The 17,780-nt window shown below is 41.0% G+C and overlaps 1 protein-coding gene across 3 annotated transcripts in view; it reads left to right on the top strand.

Annotated features, from left to right (window-relative positions):
* cdc14ab (cell division cycle 14Ab) overlaps positions 1-17,780 on the top strand; it is a 128,487-nt gene that overhangs the window by 28,318 nt on the left and 82,389 nt on the right. For all 3 annotated transcript variants that reach the window (XM_067990587.1, XM_067990585.1, XM_067990586.1), the window contains exon 5: positions 2,032-2,111. In XM_067990587.1, coding sequence (XP_067846688.1) covers positions 2,032-2,111 — 80 coding nt within the window. The remainder of the gene's footprint in view (positions 1-2,031; positions 2,112-17,780) is intronic.

The following is a 17,780-nucleotide window of genomic DNA, read 5'->3' as shown; positions in this document are numbered from 1 at the left end:
GACACTGCGACAACGGATGAACGGACACCACACAACAATCGCCAGACAGGAGGGTTCCCTCCCAGTCGGGGAACACTTCAGCAGTCAAGGACATTCAGCCTCCAATCTTCGGATAAGCGTTCTGCAAGGCGGCCTTCGGGACACATGACAATGCAAAATCGTCAAGCAGAAATTGATAGCCAAGTTCCGCACCCATGAGGACGGCCCCAACCGGGAACTTGGGTTCATGTCACGTTACATGTAACCCCACCAGCGAAAAAAAGTTATCTTTTTAATAGAACTGGACATTCTCTCTCTCTCTCTCTCTCTCTCTCTCTCTCTCTCTCTCTGCCTTTCGGGTCTCTTTCTCTCTCTGTCTTTGTAATCTGACCCATTGTGTATTCAGTGTACTGGGATGTAATGTTTGCCGTGGCTAACCTGTCTGAACACCAACGACATCTTTGATTGCTGTGATCGTCTCCTAGCCGAGATGTGATGGGGGCAGTTGGAAAGATTATCTGTAATCACCAGGCATTGTTCTCTGACTATATATGCTATGCGTTTTTAGAACCCTTCACTCACCTGACGAAGGAGGTAAGCTCCGAAAGCTTGTGATTTAAAATAAAACTGTTGGACTATAACCTGGTGTTGTCCAAGTCCTTACATTTGTCCACCCCAGTCCATCACCGGCATCTCCACATCATTATTTCTGGTAGCAATGGCTTCAGCAGGAACTCTTGGACTGGGAGATATCAGTTGCTTGGACTATGGTTTCCATCAAGGTGAGGAAAGGTGATGGTACTAACTGGAGAGTGGAGAGAAGTGAAATTGGAGATGGTTGAATAAGGCAGTATGGCTGATTGAAAGGCATATGTGCAATTGCTCCTGAAGTAATAAAAAAAGAGCTTGAGCTGATGAAAGCTTCATTGTTTGCAGAAAGTATTTCACGTTTGTAAACTTGCAATAATTTCTATGTACAAGAAGGGAGAGTGGAAAAAATCTAAGAACTCCAAAAGCACTAGCCTGGTTAGTATTTATGGATAGGTGGTTGTACTGCTGTTGAATAGGATGCAGGAACACTTGGTGTGATGGATGTCTGGCTTCAAAAGAGGATGTGAGCGTGCTAACTGGATCTTCACGCCAAGTGATGCCTTAACGATTAGTTCAGTTGAACTATGCTTGTGCATCTCCAAAGGGCTGGATGTGAGGAAGTATTGCTTGCAGTCTATAGCAGCTCATCTACCCATTCTCTCAGCAACCAGGGGAAAAAAGGGCTAAACATTCCTGCATAACAAACCCCTAATCTGTATGTTACACAATTTCAGTTGACATTGCATACCTATGTGGGAAGAGCTGGAAGAGCTGTAACTGGGCTTTCTACGAACTTGACTTAGTTTTTATATTCTGCTTCTATTACACTCAGGTGCTGTAGTCTGATTAGCAGCTTCAAAGAAAGAGGACATTTTATTCTGTTTAATTTCAATGTGACTCCTCACACCTGGGGATAAAGATCTGCTCTGTGGAAAATTGCTGCTGTTGTCTTTTTCTTTTAAGCACACTTTTATTTGTATTCAGACATTTAAGTACCATAGCCTGCTGCATGTTTTCTGTAAATGTTCAAAGTTCTGCAGGTTTTCAAAAGTCCAGTTAAAATAGTGATTTGGAAGACTGTCACTTGAAGCTGAGCTAGAGTTCCAGTGCTATTAGCCCTCAACTAAAACCTGTAAAGATTATTCTTGCATGAACACAACTCTTTTGAAGCTTGGCACTTTACAGTGCCTAGAAACCATAAACAAGGGACTAAAACTGTCAAACTCTTGAATACAATGGTTTTTATTTGAATATGCTGAACAGTAACATGAGATGCAAGTGTTCTGTCCAGCTGAGGACATAAACCCAGATTTTTTGATTTTATATTTTAACACTGGCATTAACCCATTTATTTTAAACTGGTTAATGCCAATTTGAAAAATTAGGGCATAGTCTGCGCAACAATTGCAAGGACTGGTAGATAATTGTAAATTAGACTTATTGTGTTCTTTCTTTAACAAGGTAATTTACCTGCAAAAATCACCAGAAGAGGCCTACAGATCTCTAGTAGCAGGAAAGAACCCTCCTTATCTGCCATTCAGGTATGATGTTACCATGTTGTTCTACAAGTAAATTTTCCTTGGTGGTCTTTTTCTGATTGTACAATTTCTCTCCCTCTCCCTCCTTCCCCCTCCCCCAAGACCATGTAATGGCTGTGCCTGGAAGAGAAGATGAACTGTTCCTACTACATTGTTTCATTGTGATTAAAGCACAAGAATGGTTCAAATTGATTTTCTTCCCACCCTTACCCTTTCCTGTGTTGGGGAAGCTCCTGCCTATGCTGGGTGCTTTCCCATAACAGCTCAGATTAAGAATCAAGCCAAATGGAGTATTATAGGCACAAACCCAAATCCTAGCCTTATGTTTATGCTCCAATGTACTGCACTTTCTGATCCTTGAAGTGTTGATATTGTTGGGAGCAACATTTCTGTTTTTAATAGCGTTGCTGAGCTAAGAATTCCAGATCAATTCCATCTTTCGATTGATCAGCCATTGGCTGCTTAAACTCTGTCATGTAATTCAGTATCTTTTAAGTATATGTAAAGTGCCTGGGAGGAAGTAGATGCTGGGGCATCCTTTACTGAATGATGTAACAAATAGAACATAGTAAGTAAAATTTCAAAATGTGCTGGCAATGTACAGTGCCACCAATTAAAATATCCACCTTTTAAAACGGGCAGTCGCTTATATCAGACAAAAAATGATAACCATTGTCCATTTGCATTAATGCCAATTTCAAAATTGCCAGTTATAGCGTCTTAAGTGCTCTGTTTATTTTGGGCAGAAACAGTGGTGCTAACTCGCTATTCAGCCCACTGGATTGACACTAGCCACTGTTACCATACTAGATCAATCCAGAACAGGATAGTTAGCTGCTCAGTGATTGTTTCAGTATTAAAGCGGTGGAGCTACAGACTCAGGCACCGCTTGAAGTTGACATTAATGCAAATAGATAACGTGCATGAAATACAGAGCCTCCAAGATTCCGACTTCTGTGAGATCAAACATTAACAATGGTACAAGACTGAGACCAATAGCCAAATGACTGCATGAGCTAATGAAGTTGAAGTGTTTAATTTAATTGTTTTCATCTTTCGGTCAGACAACTATTCCTACAGAAATATTCTATATTATTTTGCATTTTCTCATTTTGTTCTGAATATCTGTGTTTTAATTTCATGGCGATTCACAATCTCCACCATTTCAAAGGTATGTTATAACAACGACTACTAGCATTTGTATTGCGCCTTTAACATAGTAAACATCCCAAGGCGCTTCACAGGAGAGTTTTCAAACAAAATTTAACACCGAGCCACTTGAGATATTGGGACAGGTGACAAATGCTTGGTCAAAGAGGTAGGTTTTAAGGAGCAGGAAAGAGGGAGTGATGGTTCTCGAGCGTAGGGCCTAGACAGCTGAAGGCACAGCTGCCAATAGTGGAGTGATTTAAAATCAGGGATGCGCAAGAGGCAAGAATTGTAGAAGCCCAGAGATCTTGGAGGGTTATAGTTGGGGAGGGGCGAGGCCATGGAGGGATTTGATAACTAGGATGAGAATTTTAAAATCGAAGTGTTCCTGGACTGAAGCCTATGTAAGTCAGCGAGCACAGTGGTGATGGGTGAATGGGACTTGGTGCGAGTTAGGATATGGGCAGCAGAGTTTTGGATGAGCTCAAGTTTATGGAGGGTGGAAGATGGGAGGCCGGCCAGGAGAGCATTGGAATAGGCTTTTTAAACTGCTGATACTAAAGACTCATTTTATGTGATTTAAGCACACAGTGACGGTAAAGCTCACCATTAAGCCTGTCATACATCATACTGGCCATCGTGTATAGCAGGAAAATCCCGTTTGCATGAACATGCCCACTATAAGTGGTGGGGACTGTATTAATTTCTATGGGAGTGGGGGTTGTAGTTTATTAATTGATGCAGCTGTTAGTTTTGTTATTTATAACTTGCCTTGAGTTTCATGTGTATGGGTAATGGTGTCTAACTAAATTAGAACCAACCCTTTTTTTTAATGGAGAAGTTTCATAAGGCATGAATGAGGGTGCTTCACTTTGAGATCTTTCACCTAGTAATGCAGTGTTGGTTATCTTTCTACCCTCATCTGGGGAGAATGCTAAGTCTTATTGGAAAAAACTATGGTTTCAATTATTGTTTAAAATTAGCCGATCTGCGCTATTGCTCATGGCGAATTGGAGGTTATGCTGTTGCAAGGGGGAGGTGCTGGGTTGGTGGAGGATGCACATGGCCACTAGAAGGGTTTGGAAAGAAATTGGAGATCTGATCAGACAGTGATTTATGTTTGGTTTAATTGGAAATCATTGATTTTTGTTTTGTATGATGGATACATGTTAGACGCAAGATATTATAGATAATGCATCTAGCGTATCTTTTTCCCATCACACTTTGGGCATCATACTTTTGTTTATATGCAAATTTCCGAGCAAACTCTGATTTGAACAGAACAGCTGTTAATAGATCTCAAAAAAGAGTTGCTGGGACTTGCTGGATTTTTGAATGTCCCACTTCTCAAATTTTAATCTATATTGTGTTCAAACTGAACCAGTTTAAATTTGAATTATTCCCGCCTCAAGCCTGTAACTGATAACTTGCAACATTGTACAGGGATAAGTTTGGTTGGCCGATTTGCGCATTAATAATGGCGTGCATTATTAATGTTGGCCGATTTGCGCATTAATAATGGCGTGCATTATTAATGTGCTGTTATTTTTCCAGGAAGATTTGGCCCAATATTTTCCTATTAAGGGGTTAACTACCAGCAACACAGATTACCTGGTAATCTTGTTTATGCTTCTCAGCTGTGACCGGACAAAGTGATTAACATAATTGTGTTTCTCACAAATCACATCAATTTGAGATAATGGATTTCGTGAGTACATTTTTGAACAATTCACATCTATAATGTTGGATTGGTTACATTTATTTCAGCATAACAGGGTTTTTAGCTGAATAGGCAATGTCTGTGCCATGGAGGGATGAGGAGCTTCCCCATTCAACATGGCAGTTTTTGGTTGGCAATGTGATTAGCTATCATATAAACTAGATATTGGAACAGTAAAGGTTCTCTTAGATCATAGGGCATGTGGGGCCACTTATGGGAGTGATGGTTAACACTGTCTCTGGGAGAATATCTAGTGTAGACCTGAAATTTCTAGCAAGTGGCATTCCTAACTGATGACATTTGAGCGAAGAAAGAACTTGCATTTTATCATGTCTTCAAGATATTCCAAAGCAATTTACAACCAAATACATAGATGTTTACTTATACACAAATAAAGCAAATGAATACATAAATGTGTCTGAATAGGTGATACATTTTTTTCCCTTGCATACCATGGTTGGTTTAATATTTGCATCTAATTTGCCGTGGTCAAGTAAACAACCCCTTGAATGTAGTTACAGTCCTTTCACCATGGAGCTGCTTGGTTGTTTTGAAGTGTAAATTAATTTATGAATTAAGTTAATGTTTTAGGTTCTAGCAGGTATTTTATCAAGTGATTAGTTTTTGGAGTGGGCATGCACGAGTGTTTTTATTTTGACATTGGCAACCAAGATATGAGTGTGTTCAAGTCTTCCTCAATGCAAGACGTAGTTGTGGATTCTGCCCTGTATCTGTTGTAAAGTTTTTCCCAATATAAATTGCGTTCATGCATATATTCGGACTAGAAATAGTCTGTTGTAGTTACACTTGCAATTTATAAAGGGTTTGGCTGGCACGAGTGTAAACACCAGCACTCGTAATGTGGCACTACATCAAAATCCTCGGTGCGTTTTTGTAAACTGTTCCTGCAAATAAAGGAGTTGGGTAAATAGCATAAGTGAACTTGGCAACAAAAATTTATCACTAGATGCACAGTCATTGCTATTTTATGAGCTTCCTGTTCATGTGGTTTGAAACTAATGTGCAAACTTTTCTTCAAATGTTGCCATGCTTGTTACCAGGATTTTCAAGTTATCCTTTTAACGATGTTGTGGTTAGTCAGACCAGGAAGAGATTTATAAGCATTAAGTGAAGTGGGCATGTTGGAACTTGCTAATTTCATACAACTTGACACAAAAAGGTCATTTGCATTCTTAATGCCTGAGGAGTTTCTGGTATTTCTTTTCCATGTTTCAGAGTTGTCCAGTTAAAGGTTTCCTTGGTTAAAGCCTATAGTATCCTTGTAGAAAAAAAAAGATGGAATAACTGGACCCCCAAAAATTATTGAATGTTGGGCTGGCCTGACGACCTCACCTGACGAAGGAGAAAGCCTCCGAAAGCTTGTGATTTTCAAATAAAACAGTTGGACTATAACCTGGTGTTGTAAGATTCCTTACATTTGAATGTTGGGATATATTTACAAAGCCTCAGAAATTCAACGCTACAATCAAGTATTTTAGAAGCCTGCTGTATCCAGAATGTTGACAATTTTAGGGTGCTTGGTACTTATCTCTCCCAGTAATGTTGGAGGATTGCAAAGCATTAGCTATCATTTGCATTGGAATCAAAAGGCATTTAAGAAGTGTACCATTACAACCATTGATTTTATAATTTCCAAGTGCAGGAATCCAGCATTGAACCATAGTATGGGATACTTTCCTGAAGTATGTACATTTAAAGCATCTCATTCCATTTGGACATTGGCGATCTATTCTGTATTTTGGGTTTTAGATTCAGCCTGCTCAGTTGCATCGTATAGTTAATACATGTAAAAATCACAATCCTATTTTGTACCATATTTTTGAAAATATTCTGTGTATTTTCTTTATGCTTGGAGTACATTTGTTAGTCTTGTGGAACTTAATCATCAGCCCCATCAAAACATTGTTAGAATATCCTAACTTTCCTGTTTTGGGATCATTGTAATTCTCAGCATGGCTTGGGGACATTTTTTCAGTGCATCGTATATTATGGTAATTTGCATTTTAATACCTTTTTAATACCATTCTGACCCTTGGATGCTCTTATTAGTGGAATGTGGGGTACGGATGTGCCCAGGGATCAATATTGGGATTTTTTTTTGGTTTTCCGTTTATATGAAAATATGGATATAGGCAGGAGAAGTAATACTGAAGATGGCTGTTACTAAAATGGGCATTGCAAAATAGCAAGAATGCAGGAGGATGTGGATAAGCTGGTGCAATAGGCAGATAGGTGACAGATGGAGCTCAATATAGGAAAATGTGAAGCAGTACATTTGTGGGGGGGGGGGGGCGGAAGGAAGTATATCCTAATAAGATTGAAAATCTACATACCTGTACCCTTAGATTTCTGCTTTATAACTCTTAAAAGTTTTGGGGGTGGAGGGGAGAGGGTGGTCTTGAACCTCATCCAATCATTTTGAGGTTGGTGGGGTTGGCAAGCTTGGCTTTGGAGGACTGCCTCCATTTTGCGAGGAAGATTTGTCACCCGCCCCCGGACTCCAGGTTAGGCCTGCAAGTCTGTGATTCCTGGCTTCAAACTAGGTATGTTGGCATTCCCCAGTTCCCAGCTTGGTCCTTTTCCTGCCAAGTTGGCCAAATCTTGAGTTCGACTCCCCTAGTCGGCTAAACATGGCTCCGCCTGAATCTGGGTTTTTAAAAGTTGGGGCACGATATGAAAGTAAGGAAGTGATGTTGAATTTGTACAAGATATTGGTTAGACCACAGCTGGAGTATTGTGTGCAATCCTGAGCACCTCATTAGAGAACAGATATTGGAACTTTGGATGGAGCATGGCTATGATTCATTAGAATGATATCAGGAATGAGAGGTTATATGTATGAAGAAAGAGTAGAAAAGTTAGGGGGTGGTTAACTAATTGATAAGGTTAAAAGGGAAGTCTAAGAGGTTTTAAAAGAGCAAGCAGCGAATAAGTGTTTCCACTAGTTGTCAAATCGGTAACGAGGAGAAGCATAGACTCCGGATTATCACTAAAAGAATGAAGGGGAAGTTAGAATTTTTGCCACATGGCATGCTTTACCATACGTGGCTATTGACAAAAACTGTAACGTAAGTTAAAAGGGAATTCAATAAATACTTGAAACGGTAGAATTCAAAAGGATACAGGGAAATTAAATAGCTCCACTTTTAAAGCATCCGTGTGCCTGATTAGGCCAAAATGGTCAGTTGCTATGATTCTAGTACTTTTAATTTTCCCACAGAGAAACTGGATCCTAAATAAAGGTAAGGTTTCAAATGCTAGGGATCCAACTGGAATCTATGAAATATCTGTATCTAGTGTGTGCTGTAGAAATTGTATTTTTTCCCTCAGTCTGTTAGATTTCTTAATGTCACTCCTACTGTTTGCATCGCTCCTGATGGGTGACACCTTGAAATCAGGACCCTAAATCTCTAAGATAAATCTCTAGTGCAAAGCTTTGATGCTTTAGTATTTTGCACTGTCTGGCAGCTGATGTGTCTTATGCCCTTTCAAAAACTTTCCCTTTGTGCCTTTTTAGTGTGCTCCTTCTTTAACTGAATTGATGCTAATATTGAGATTAGTACAAAATTGTTAACTTTTTTTGTGGTTTTGTAACATAATTTTAAAAAAAAACACTTCCAAAGTTACAACAGTGTCATGAGGTTTAGAATAACTCTCAAGCATAAAAGTCCAACTTAAGGATTTTGGAGGGAAGGAGATTGAAACATGTTCCATGGGCTAGAAGAAAGCTAAAACCAAATAAGAGTAACACAGGATTTAGCCACGAGATTCAGAAGAATCTGTTGGCAACCCAGTTCCATGTTGATACAGTCGAGCCTACGTAAATGCATAACAGATGAAAGAATAAAACGTTTGAGAATAACAACTCCATGCACAAATCCCTTTCCTATCTTTTCCAATGATAGCTGTCCTTGTTAAAAGAATAACTTAAATTAATAAAATGTTTAAATGAATTACAAAAGTCTGGATTTACTCGCTTGTGTTTTAAAGCCGATCAACATGTTAAGCTCTTTTTACAAGCATTTTTTGTCTGTGAAAATTGCCTCGTAACCAATTCTGTGGGTCTGGCCTATATGTGACTCCAGACCCACAGCAATGTGGTTGATTCTTAATTGCCCTCTTAGGGATGGGCAATAAATGCTGGCCTTGCCAGCGACGCCCACATCCCGTGAACGAATAAAAAAAAAAGAGCCGTTCAGGTGCTACAGCTGAGGCACTTTTGGCAATCAGTGTGACGAGCGCTTTTGTTTCGTTATGGAAAGCGCCTCACCAGGTGCTAATGTTCAAGTTTTGTGATGCCTATAACTTTACCATATTTTAGTGGCGCACAAACCCATGGGCAACAAAAATGGAAACACCACCTCTAAAGCAGAAGATTCTTTCTCTTGATGATGAGGTGAAAGTAATTGTGATGCTGAATGGGCCGAAAGATTCCCAGAGTGAAATTGCAACAGTTTGGTGTGTAACAGCCTTAAAAAAAAATTGTTGTGCTGCATTGTAATGTGTATATTGTAATGAAGCAAATGACATAAATACACTTTATTGTCCATAACAACTGTGTAACTGTTTTTGAAGTACTGTAATTGCAATCCAGTTTGCATTTCATTGTTGGCTTCTTGCCAAACCTGATACAACAATTAAAATGGATAACAGAATAGCACAGTTAAGTGACTACTTCACAAAATCATCACTGTTATTTTAAAGTTTTCCACTGTGGTAACCCGCATTGGTAAACCAAATTATCAATTTAGTATTAAAGGAAAGGAGGGAATGTGATTTTCCTCTTGACATTGTAGTGCATGTGTTTCTTGTATGGTTTGATGCACCTTTTTATGTACAGCTTCCTGTGCTAAATCTGATCCTCCAACCTGGAGATATACGCATTTTTTGAGGGGGGATAAAAAACACCAGGAAAATTAAACTAATTTGTCATTGAAATTTAAGTCCATTTCGGCTTGTGCCTCCTGGTATTGACGGGACTAAGTAGCTTGCTCTGGGGAGGTTGGAATGGTCTGGTATCCTGTCCAAGTCCTATATTTAATACCAGTTCTGATTGGCCAGTAGCTGCATTCATCTTTTTAAGAGAGATGCCAGCACCAATGAAGACTGAGGGAGAACTAAGTTCAGAAATCAGTTGAATGGGTGGAGCCAACTGGTGCATTTGAGTGGGATAGTGAACAGAGGGAAAAAATAGAATAAAAGGAGCAGCAGCATGGGCTGAAAGGTGAGAAGAATATTTTTATTTCCAAGAGAGTTACACAGAATGTACAGCACAGAAACAGGCCGTTTGGCCCAACAGCTCCAAGCCGGTGTTTATGCTCCACACGAACCTGCTCCCTCCCTACTCCATCTAACCCCATCAGCATATCCTTATTCCTTTCTTTCTCGTGTTTATCTAGCTTCCCCTTAAATGCATCTGTGCTAGTCGCCTCAGCTACTCCTTGTGGTAGCCAGTTCCACCTTCGGACCACCCTCTGGGTAAAGAAGTTTCTCCTGAATTCCCTATTGGATTTATTAGTGATTACCTTATATTTATGGCCTCTAGTTCTGGTCTCCCCTGCAAGTGAAAACATCTTCACTACATCTACCCTATCAAATCCTTTCATAATCTTAAAGAACACTATCCGGTCAATCCTCAGCCTTCTCTTTTCTAGAGAAAAGACCCCCAGCCTATTAGCCTTTCCTGATTGGTGTAACTTCTCAGTTCTGGTATCATCCTAGTAAATCTTTTTTGCACCTTCTCCAGTGCCTCTATATCCTTTTTTTATAATATGGAGACCAGCACTGTTCACAGTGGTCCATGTTATCTAACCAAGGTTCTATACAAATTTAACATAACTTCCCTGCTTTTCAATTCTATCCCTCTAGAAGTGAACCTCAGTGCTTGGTTTGCCTTTTTTATGGCCTTATTAACCTGTTTCGCTACTTTTAGTGATTTGTGTAGCTGTACCCCCCACCAGATCCCTCTGCTCCCGTACCCCATTTAGACTCTTAATATCCAAGCAGTATGTTGTGGCCCCATTATTCTTCCTACCAAAATGTAATACCTCACACTTATCTGTATTGAAATTCATTTGCTAATTAAATGCTCATTCTGCAAGTTTATTAATGTCTTCCTGTATTTTGTCGTAATCCTCCTCAGTATTAACTATATCCCCCAATTTGGTGGTGTCTGCAAATTTTGAAATTATACTTCTGATTCCCGAGTCCAAATCGTTTATATAAATGGGGAACAACCATGGTCCCAGCACTGATCCTTGTGGAACACCACTTCCCACCTGTTGCTAGCCTGACTGAGTATCTTTAACCCCTACTTTCTGTTTTGTAGCCAGCTTGCTATCCATTCTGCTACTTGTCCCCTGACTCCACATGCTCTGACCTTATGCGGTACCTTTATTGAAGGCCTTTTGAAAATCCAAATATATTACATCTACTGCATTACCCTTGTCTACCCTTTCTGTTATTACTTCAAAGAATTCAATAAGGATGGTCAAGCATGACCTTCTCTTTTGAAATCCGTGCTGATATTATTTATTTTCAGTTTCTAGATGTTTTTCCATTACATCTTTGAGTAAGGATTCCATTATCTTTCTGATGTTAAGTTCAGGACAGAATGCAAGGAAAGGCGTCAAGCTGAGTGGAGAAGGGTAGAGGTTTTGTTTGAGTGGCTGAGATTGAGGCAGAACCGAAGCTTGGACACAACTGCAAAAAGTGCCTGGCAGCAGAGCACACAAATCCAAGATGGCAGAGGATCCTAATTTTTAATTGGCAATTGTCATCCGACAGTGAGACAGTCCATGTACTTGAGATATCTGGACCAATCCCCTTTGGTAGCAACACTGGAACTACTGGGGGAAGAGTTACTGAACTGTGTATAACTTTGTCCAAGAGTAAGTATATATGATATGGCTGTGAAGGTAAATTGTAATATGCCGAACTCTCCCTGTTGCTGTAATGTACAGTAAGGCGATCCAGACCCTGTGAAAATTGCCTGTGAGCAATATTACCACCATGCGGTTCCTGACGAATTGGCACTTGGATATTAATAGCCAATGGAAAGTAAGTGAACCAGAAGTTTATATCATCCAGGACTTTATAGTTTTGCTTATTGGGGAAATGAAGTGGGACTGGCCTGATTATTGCCTAGACTAAAAGCAGAAAATGCTGGAAAGACTCAGCAGGTCAGGCAGCATCTGTGGAAGGAAGAACAAAAGTTAACATTTCAGGTCTTGTGACCCTCTGAGTTCTAACCAAGGGTCTGGAATGTGCAGTAAGGCGATCCAGAACCTGAAACCTTCCTGACCTGCTGAGTGTTTCCGGCATTTTCTGTTAGACCAAAAGACCATAAGAGATAGGAGCAGGAGTAGGCCATTCGGCCCCTCGAGCCTGCTCCGCCATTCAATGAGATCATGGCTGATCTGATTTTTACCTCAACTCCGCTTTCCGCCTTTTCCCCATATCCTTAGATAAATTTTTGATCAGCAAGGGAGTCAAACTCAGCCTTGAATGTATTCAATGACTCAGCCTCCACAGCTTTTTGGGGTAAAGATTTCCAAAGATTCACGACCCTCTGGGAGAAGAAATTCCTCCTCATTTCCATCTTAAATGGGCAACCCCTTATTAGGAGACTCTGCCCCCTAGTTTTAGATTCCCCCATGAGGGGTAACATCCTCTCAGTATCTACCCTATTGAGTCCCCTCAGAATCTTGTATGTTCCAATAAGATCTCCTCTCATTCTTCTAAACTTCAATGAGTATAGACCCAACCTGTTCAATCTTTCCTCCTAAGACAACCCTTCCATACCCGGAATCAACCAAGTGGACCTTCTCTGAACTTCCTCCAATGCAAGTATGTCCTTCCTTAAATAAAGGCACCAGAACTGTAAGCAGTACTCCAGGTGTGGTCTCACCAGCACCCTGTACAGTTGTAGCATGACTTCCCTTCTTTTACACTCCATCCCCCTAGAAATAAAGGCCACTATTCCGTTTGCCTTCCGGATTACCTGCTGCACCTGTATGTTGACTTTTTGTATTTCATGTACGAGGACACCCAGATCCCTCTGTACCGCAGCATTTTGTAGTATTTCTCCATTCAAATAATATTTTGCTTTTTTATTTTTCCTCCCAAAGTGGATGACTTCGCATTTTCCCACATTATATTCCATCTGCCAAATTTTTGTCCATTCGCTTAACCTGTCTGTATCTCTTTGCAGACACTTTGTGTCTTCATCACAACTTTGTATTATCAGCAAATTTGGCCACAAGACACTCTGTTCCTTCATCCAAGTCATTGATATAGATTGTAAATAGTTGAGGCCCCAGCACTGGGCCTGCAGCACCCGACTAGTTACAGATTGCCATTTTGAAAATGACCCTTTTATCCTGACTTTGTTTTCTGTTAGTTAGCCAATCCTCTATCCATGCCAGTATATTACCCCCAACACCATGAGCTCTTATCTTGTGCAGGAATCTTTTATGTGGCACCTTATCGAATGCCTTTTGGAAATCCAAATATACTGCATCCATTGGTTCCCCTTTATCCATTCTGCCCATTACTTCCTCAAAGAACTCTAATAAATTTGTCAGACATGATTTCCCCTTCATAAAAACATTTGTTGACTCTCTTTGTTTGTATTATGAGTCTCCAAATGTCCTGTTACTACTTCCTTAATGATGTGGAGATGCCGGTGATGGACTGGGGTTGACAATTGTAAACAATTTTACAACACCAAGTTATAGTCCAGCAATTTTATTTTAAATTCACAAGCTTTCGGAGACTTCCTCCTTCCTCAGGTAAATGTTCAGGATCTCCTTGAAGCCTACGCATTTATACATATAGAACAATACATGGTGTTTACAGACTGCCCCTGCAACTGCCCGTTGCCAAGGCAATCACCGTGTTCAGACAGAGAGGTGTCACCTGCAGAACCCCCGAATACACATTCAACAAAAAAACAAACAGGGAAAAAAAACAGAGAAGAAAAACAGAGAGAGGCAGAAACATCCGGAAGGCAGAGAGAGCCAGCAAATGACCCATTATATTAAAAATAGATAACATTTGTTCGCTGGTGGGGTAACGTGTAGCGTGACATGAACCCAAGATCCCGGTTGAGGCCGTCCTCATGGGTGCGGAACTTGGCTATCAATTTCTGCTCGACGATTTTGCGTTGTCGTGTGTCTCGAAGGCCGCCTTGGAGTACGCTTACCCGAAGGTCGGTGGATGAATGTCCATGACTGCTGAAGTGTTCCCCGACTGGGAGGGAACCCTCCTGTTTGGCGATTGTTGCGCGGTGTCCGTTCATCCGTTGTCGCAGCGTCTGCATGGTCTCGCCAATGTACCATGCTCTGGGGCATCCTTTATAATGGGTCATTTGCTGGCTCTCTCTGCCTTCCGGATGTTTCTGCCTCTCTCTGTTTTTCTTCTCTTTTTTTTCCCTGTTTGTTTTTTTGTTGAATGTGTATTCGGGGGTTCTGCAGGTGACACCTCTCTGTCTGAACACGGTGATTGCCTTGGCAACGGGCAGTTGCAGGGGCAGTCTGTAAACACCATGTATTGTTCTATATGTATAAATGCGTAGGCTTCAAGGAGATCCTGAACATTTACCTGAGGAAGGAGGAAGTCTCCGAAAGCTTGTGAATTTAAAATAAAATTGCTGGACTATAACTTGGTGTTGTAAAATTGTTTACAATTTACTTCCTTAATATGGATTCTAGCATTTTCCCAATGACAGATGTTAGGCTAACTGGTCTATAGTTACCTGCTTTCTGTCTCACTCCCTTCTTGAATAGGAGTGTTACGTTTGCGGTTTTCCAATCCGCTGGGACCTTTCCAGAATCTAGTGAATTTTGGAAGATTACAACCAATGCATCCACTATCTCTGTAGCTAGTTCCTTTAAGACCCTCTGACGCAGGCCATCAGGTTCAGGGGACATGACAGGCTTTAGACCCATTAGTTTACCTAGTACTTTATCTCTAGTGATTGTTTTTAGTTCCTCCCTCCCCTTTGCCCGTTGATTTTCTACTATTGTTGGAATATTATTAGCGACTTCTACTGTGAAGACAGAAACAAAATATCTGTTCAGTTCTTCTGCCATTTCCTTGTTTTCCATTATTATTTCCCCAGTTTCATCCTCTAAGGGACCATTGTTTACTTTAGCTACCCTCTTCCTTTTTATATACTTGTAGAAGCTTTTATTGTCAGTTTCTTTATTTCTTGCTAGTTTACTCTCATAATTTATTTTCTCCCTCTTTACTATTCTTTTAGTCATCCTTTTGCTGGTTTTTAAAGTTATCCCAATCTTCGGGCTTACCAGTAATCTTTGCCATGTTGTATGCCTTTTCTTTTAACCTGATACCATCCTTTACTTCCTTAGTTAGCCATGGTTGGTTCACCCTTTTTGTGGAGTCTTTCCTCCTCACAGGGATATATTTTTGTTACGAGTCATAAAATATCTTTTTAAATGTTTGCCACTGCTTATCCACCATCATACCATCTAATGTTTACCCAGTCCACTTTAGCCAATTCCGCCCTCATTCCTTCATAATTGCCTTTGTTTAAGTTTAATACAGTAGTTTCAGACCCAAGATCCTCACTTTCAAACTGGATGTGAAGTTCTATCGGGTTATGATCACTGCTTCCCAAGGGATCCTTTACTTTGAGATCATTAATCCTGTTTCGTTACCCATTACCAGATCCAAAATGGCCTGTTCCCTGGTTGGTTTCTTGACGTATTGGTCTAAGAAACAGTCCCAAATACACTCTATGAACTCCTCCTCAGGGCTATTTTTGCCAATTTGATTTGCCCAATCTATGTGAAAGTTAAAATCGCCCATGATTATTGCATTACCTTTTTTACAAGCCCCCCTTATTTCCTGATTAATATTTTGCCCTACAGTGTAGCTACTGTTAGGGGGCCTATATACTACTCCCACCAGTGATTTCTTTCCCTTGCTATTTCTTACCTCCACCCAAATTGATTTGACATCTTGATCTTCTGAGCCAAGATCATTTCTCACTATTATACCAATTTCATCCTTTATTAACAGAGCTACCCCACCAGCTTTACCTTTTTTCCTATCCTTCCGAAATGTTAAATAACCCTGAATATTTAGCTCCCAACCTTGGTCACCTTGCAACCACGTCTCTGTAATGGCCACGAAATCATACCCATTTGTTTCTATTTGTGCCGTCAATTCATCTATCTATCTGAATGCACGCAGCATTCGTAATAAAAGAACCTTTAATTTTGTCTTTTTACCATTCTTTCCTACCCCGGCCCCATTTGCTAGTGCACTCTTATGTTTGTACGCTCTGTCCCTTCCTGACACACTCTGTTTATCATTACCCCCATCACTTTCCTGTACTACTTCCTTGTCTTTTCTCTATCAATCTAAACTTTGCCCCACCTGAGCCCTCCCCCCCCCCCCCCCCCCCCTCTATTTAGTTTAAAGCCTTCTCTACCGCCTTAGTTATTCGGTTTGCTAGAACACTGGTCCCAGCATGGTTCAGGTGAAGCCCGTCCCAATGGAACAGCTCCCTCTTTCCCCAGTACTGGTGCCAGTGCCCCATGAATCGAAACCCACTTCTCCCACAGCAATCTTTGAGACACGCATTCATCTCTCTGATCTGATTTACCCTGTGCCAATTTGCTTGTGGTTTAGGTAATAATCTGGAGATTATCACCTTTGTGGTTCTGCTTTTTAATTTAGTCCCCAGCTGCTCAAACTCCCTCAGCAGAACCTCTTTTAGTCCTACCTATGTCGTTGGTACCTATGTGGACCACGACAACTGGATCCTCCTCCTCCCACTCCAAGTTTCTCTCCAGCCCTGAGGAGATGTCCTTAACCCTGGCACCGGGTAGGCAACACAGCCTTCGGGACTCTTGCTCTTGGCTGCAGAGAACAGTATCTATCCCTCTAACTATACTGTTGCCTACTACAACCACATTCCTTTTTACTAACCCCCCCCCTCCCACTTGAATGGCCCCCTGAACCATGGTGCTGTGGCCAGTTTGCTCATCCTCCCTGCAGTCCCTGCACTTGTCCACAAGGGCTATCTATTGGACAAGTGCAGAGGCCGAGGCTCCTGCAATGCTACCTCCTGGATCCCTGTACCTGCCTCACTCGCATTCACACACTCCTGTCCCTGACCACGTGCCAATTCTACAGTATTTAGTCTAAGGGGTGTGACTGCCTCCTGGATCAAAGTGTCCAAGTAACTTTCTTCCCTCCCAGATGCCTCGCAATGTCTGCAGCTCGGACTCCAGCTCCTCAACTCGGGGCCGAAGTTCCTCGAGCTGCAGACACTTATCGCAGATGTAGTCGCCCTGGACAAAACTGTCCCGTAGCTCTCACGTATTGCAGCTGCAACACATCTCCTGCCCTGTCATAACGTTTATTTATTTAATTGATTACTACAATGCCAATCAAATTATTTTTAGGTTGAACCAAATACTGGCCTTGTTTAATTTATTAAATTAAGTTTAGTTTTTTTTAAAAAAAACTAGTTTTATGCTATAAGTTACTGAGCCCACAGTCCTAAGAAAGAAGAAAGCAGAAGAGATACTCACCACCAACCACCTAGCTGCCTTACCTGTGACGTCACACTGCAGTTTTGTTTTGTTGCTGTGACCCGCTTTCTGTATGCCCCTCTCTGCTGTCTAAACAAATGCACCTCACCCCTTACTGCACCGAATCCCCTCACTCACCAAATTCCCAATTATAGACTCTGTCAAAACCAGACATCGTCAATAGCTGCTACTCCGTGCATTAGCAAAACCCTT

This window comes from Heptranchias perlo, chromosome 9, assembly GCF_035084215.1.
Source record: "Heptranchias perlo isolate sHepPer1 chromosome 9, sHepPer1.hap1, whole genome shotgun sequence".
NCBI lineage: Eukaryota > Metazoa > Chordata > Chondrichthyes > Hexanchiformes > Hexanchidae > Heptranchias > Heptranchias perlo.
The sequence above is the reverse complement of the archived record's forward strand: the minus strand, read 5'-3'. Positions and strand labels throughout refer to the sequence as shown.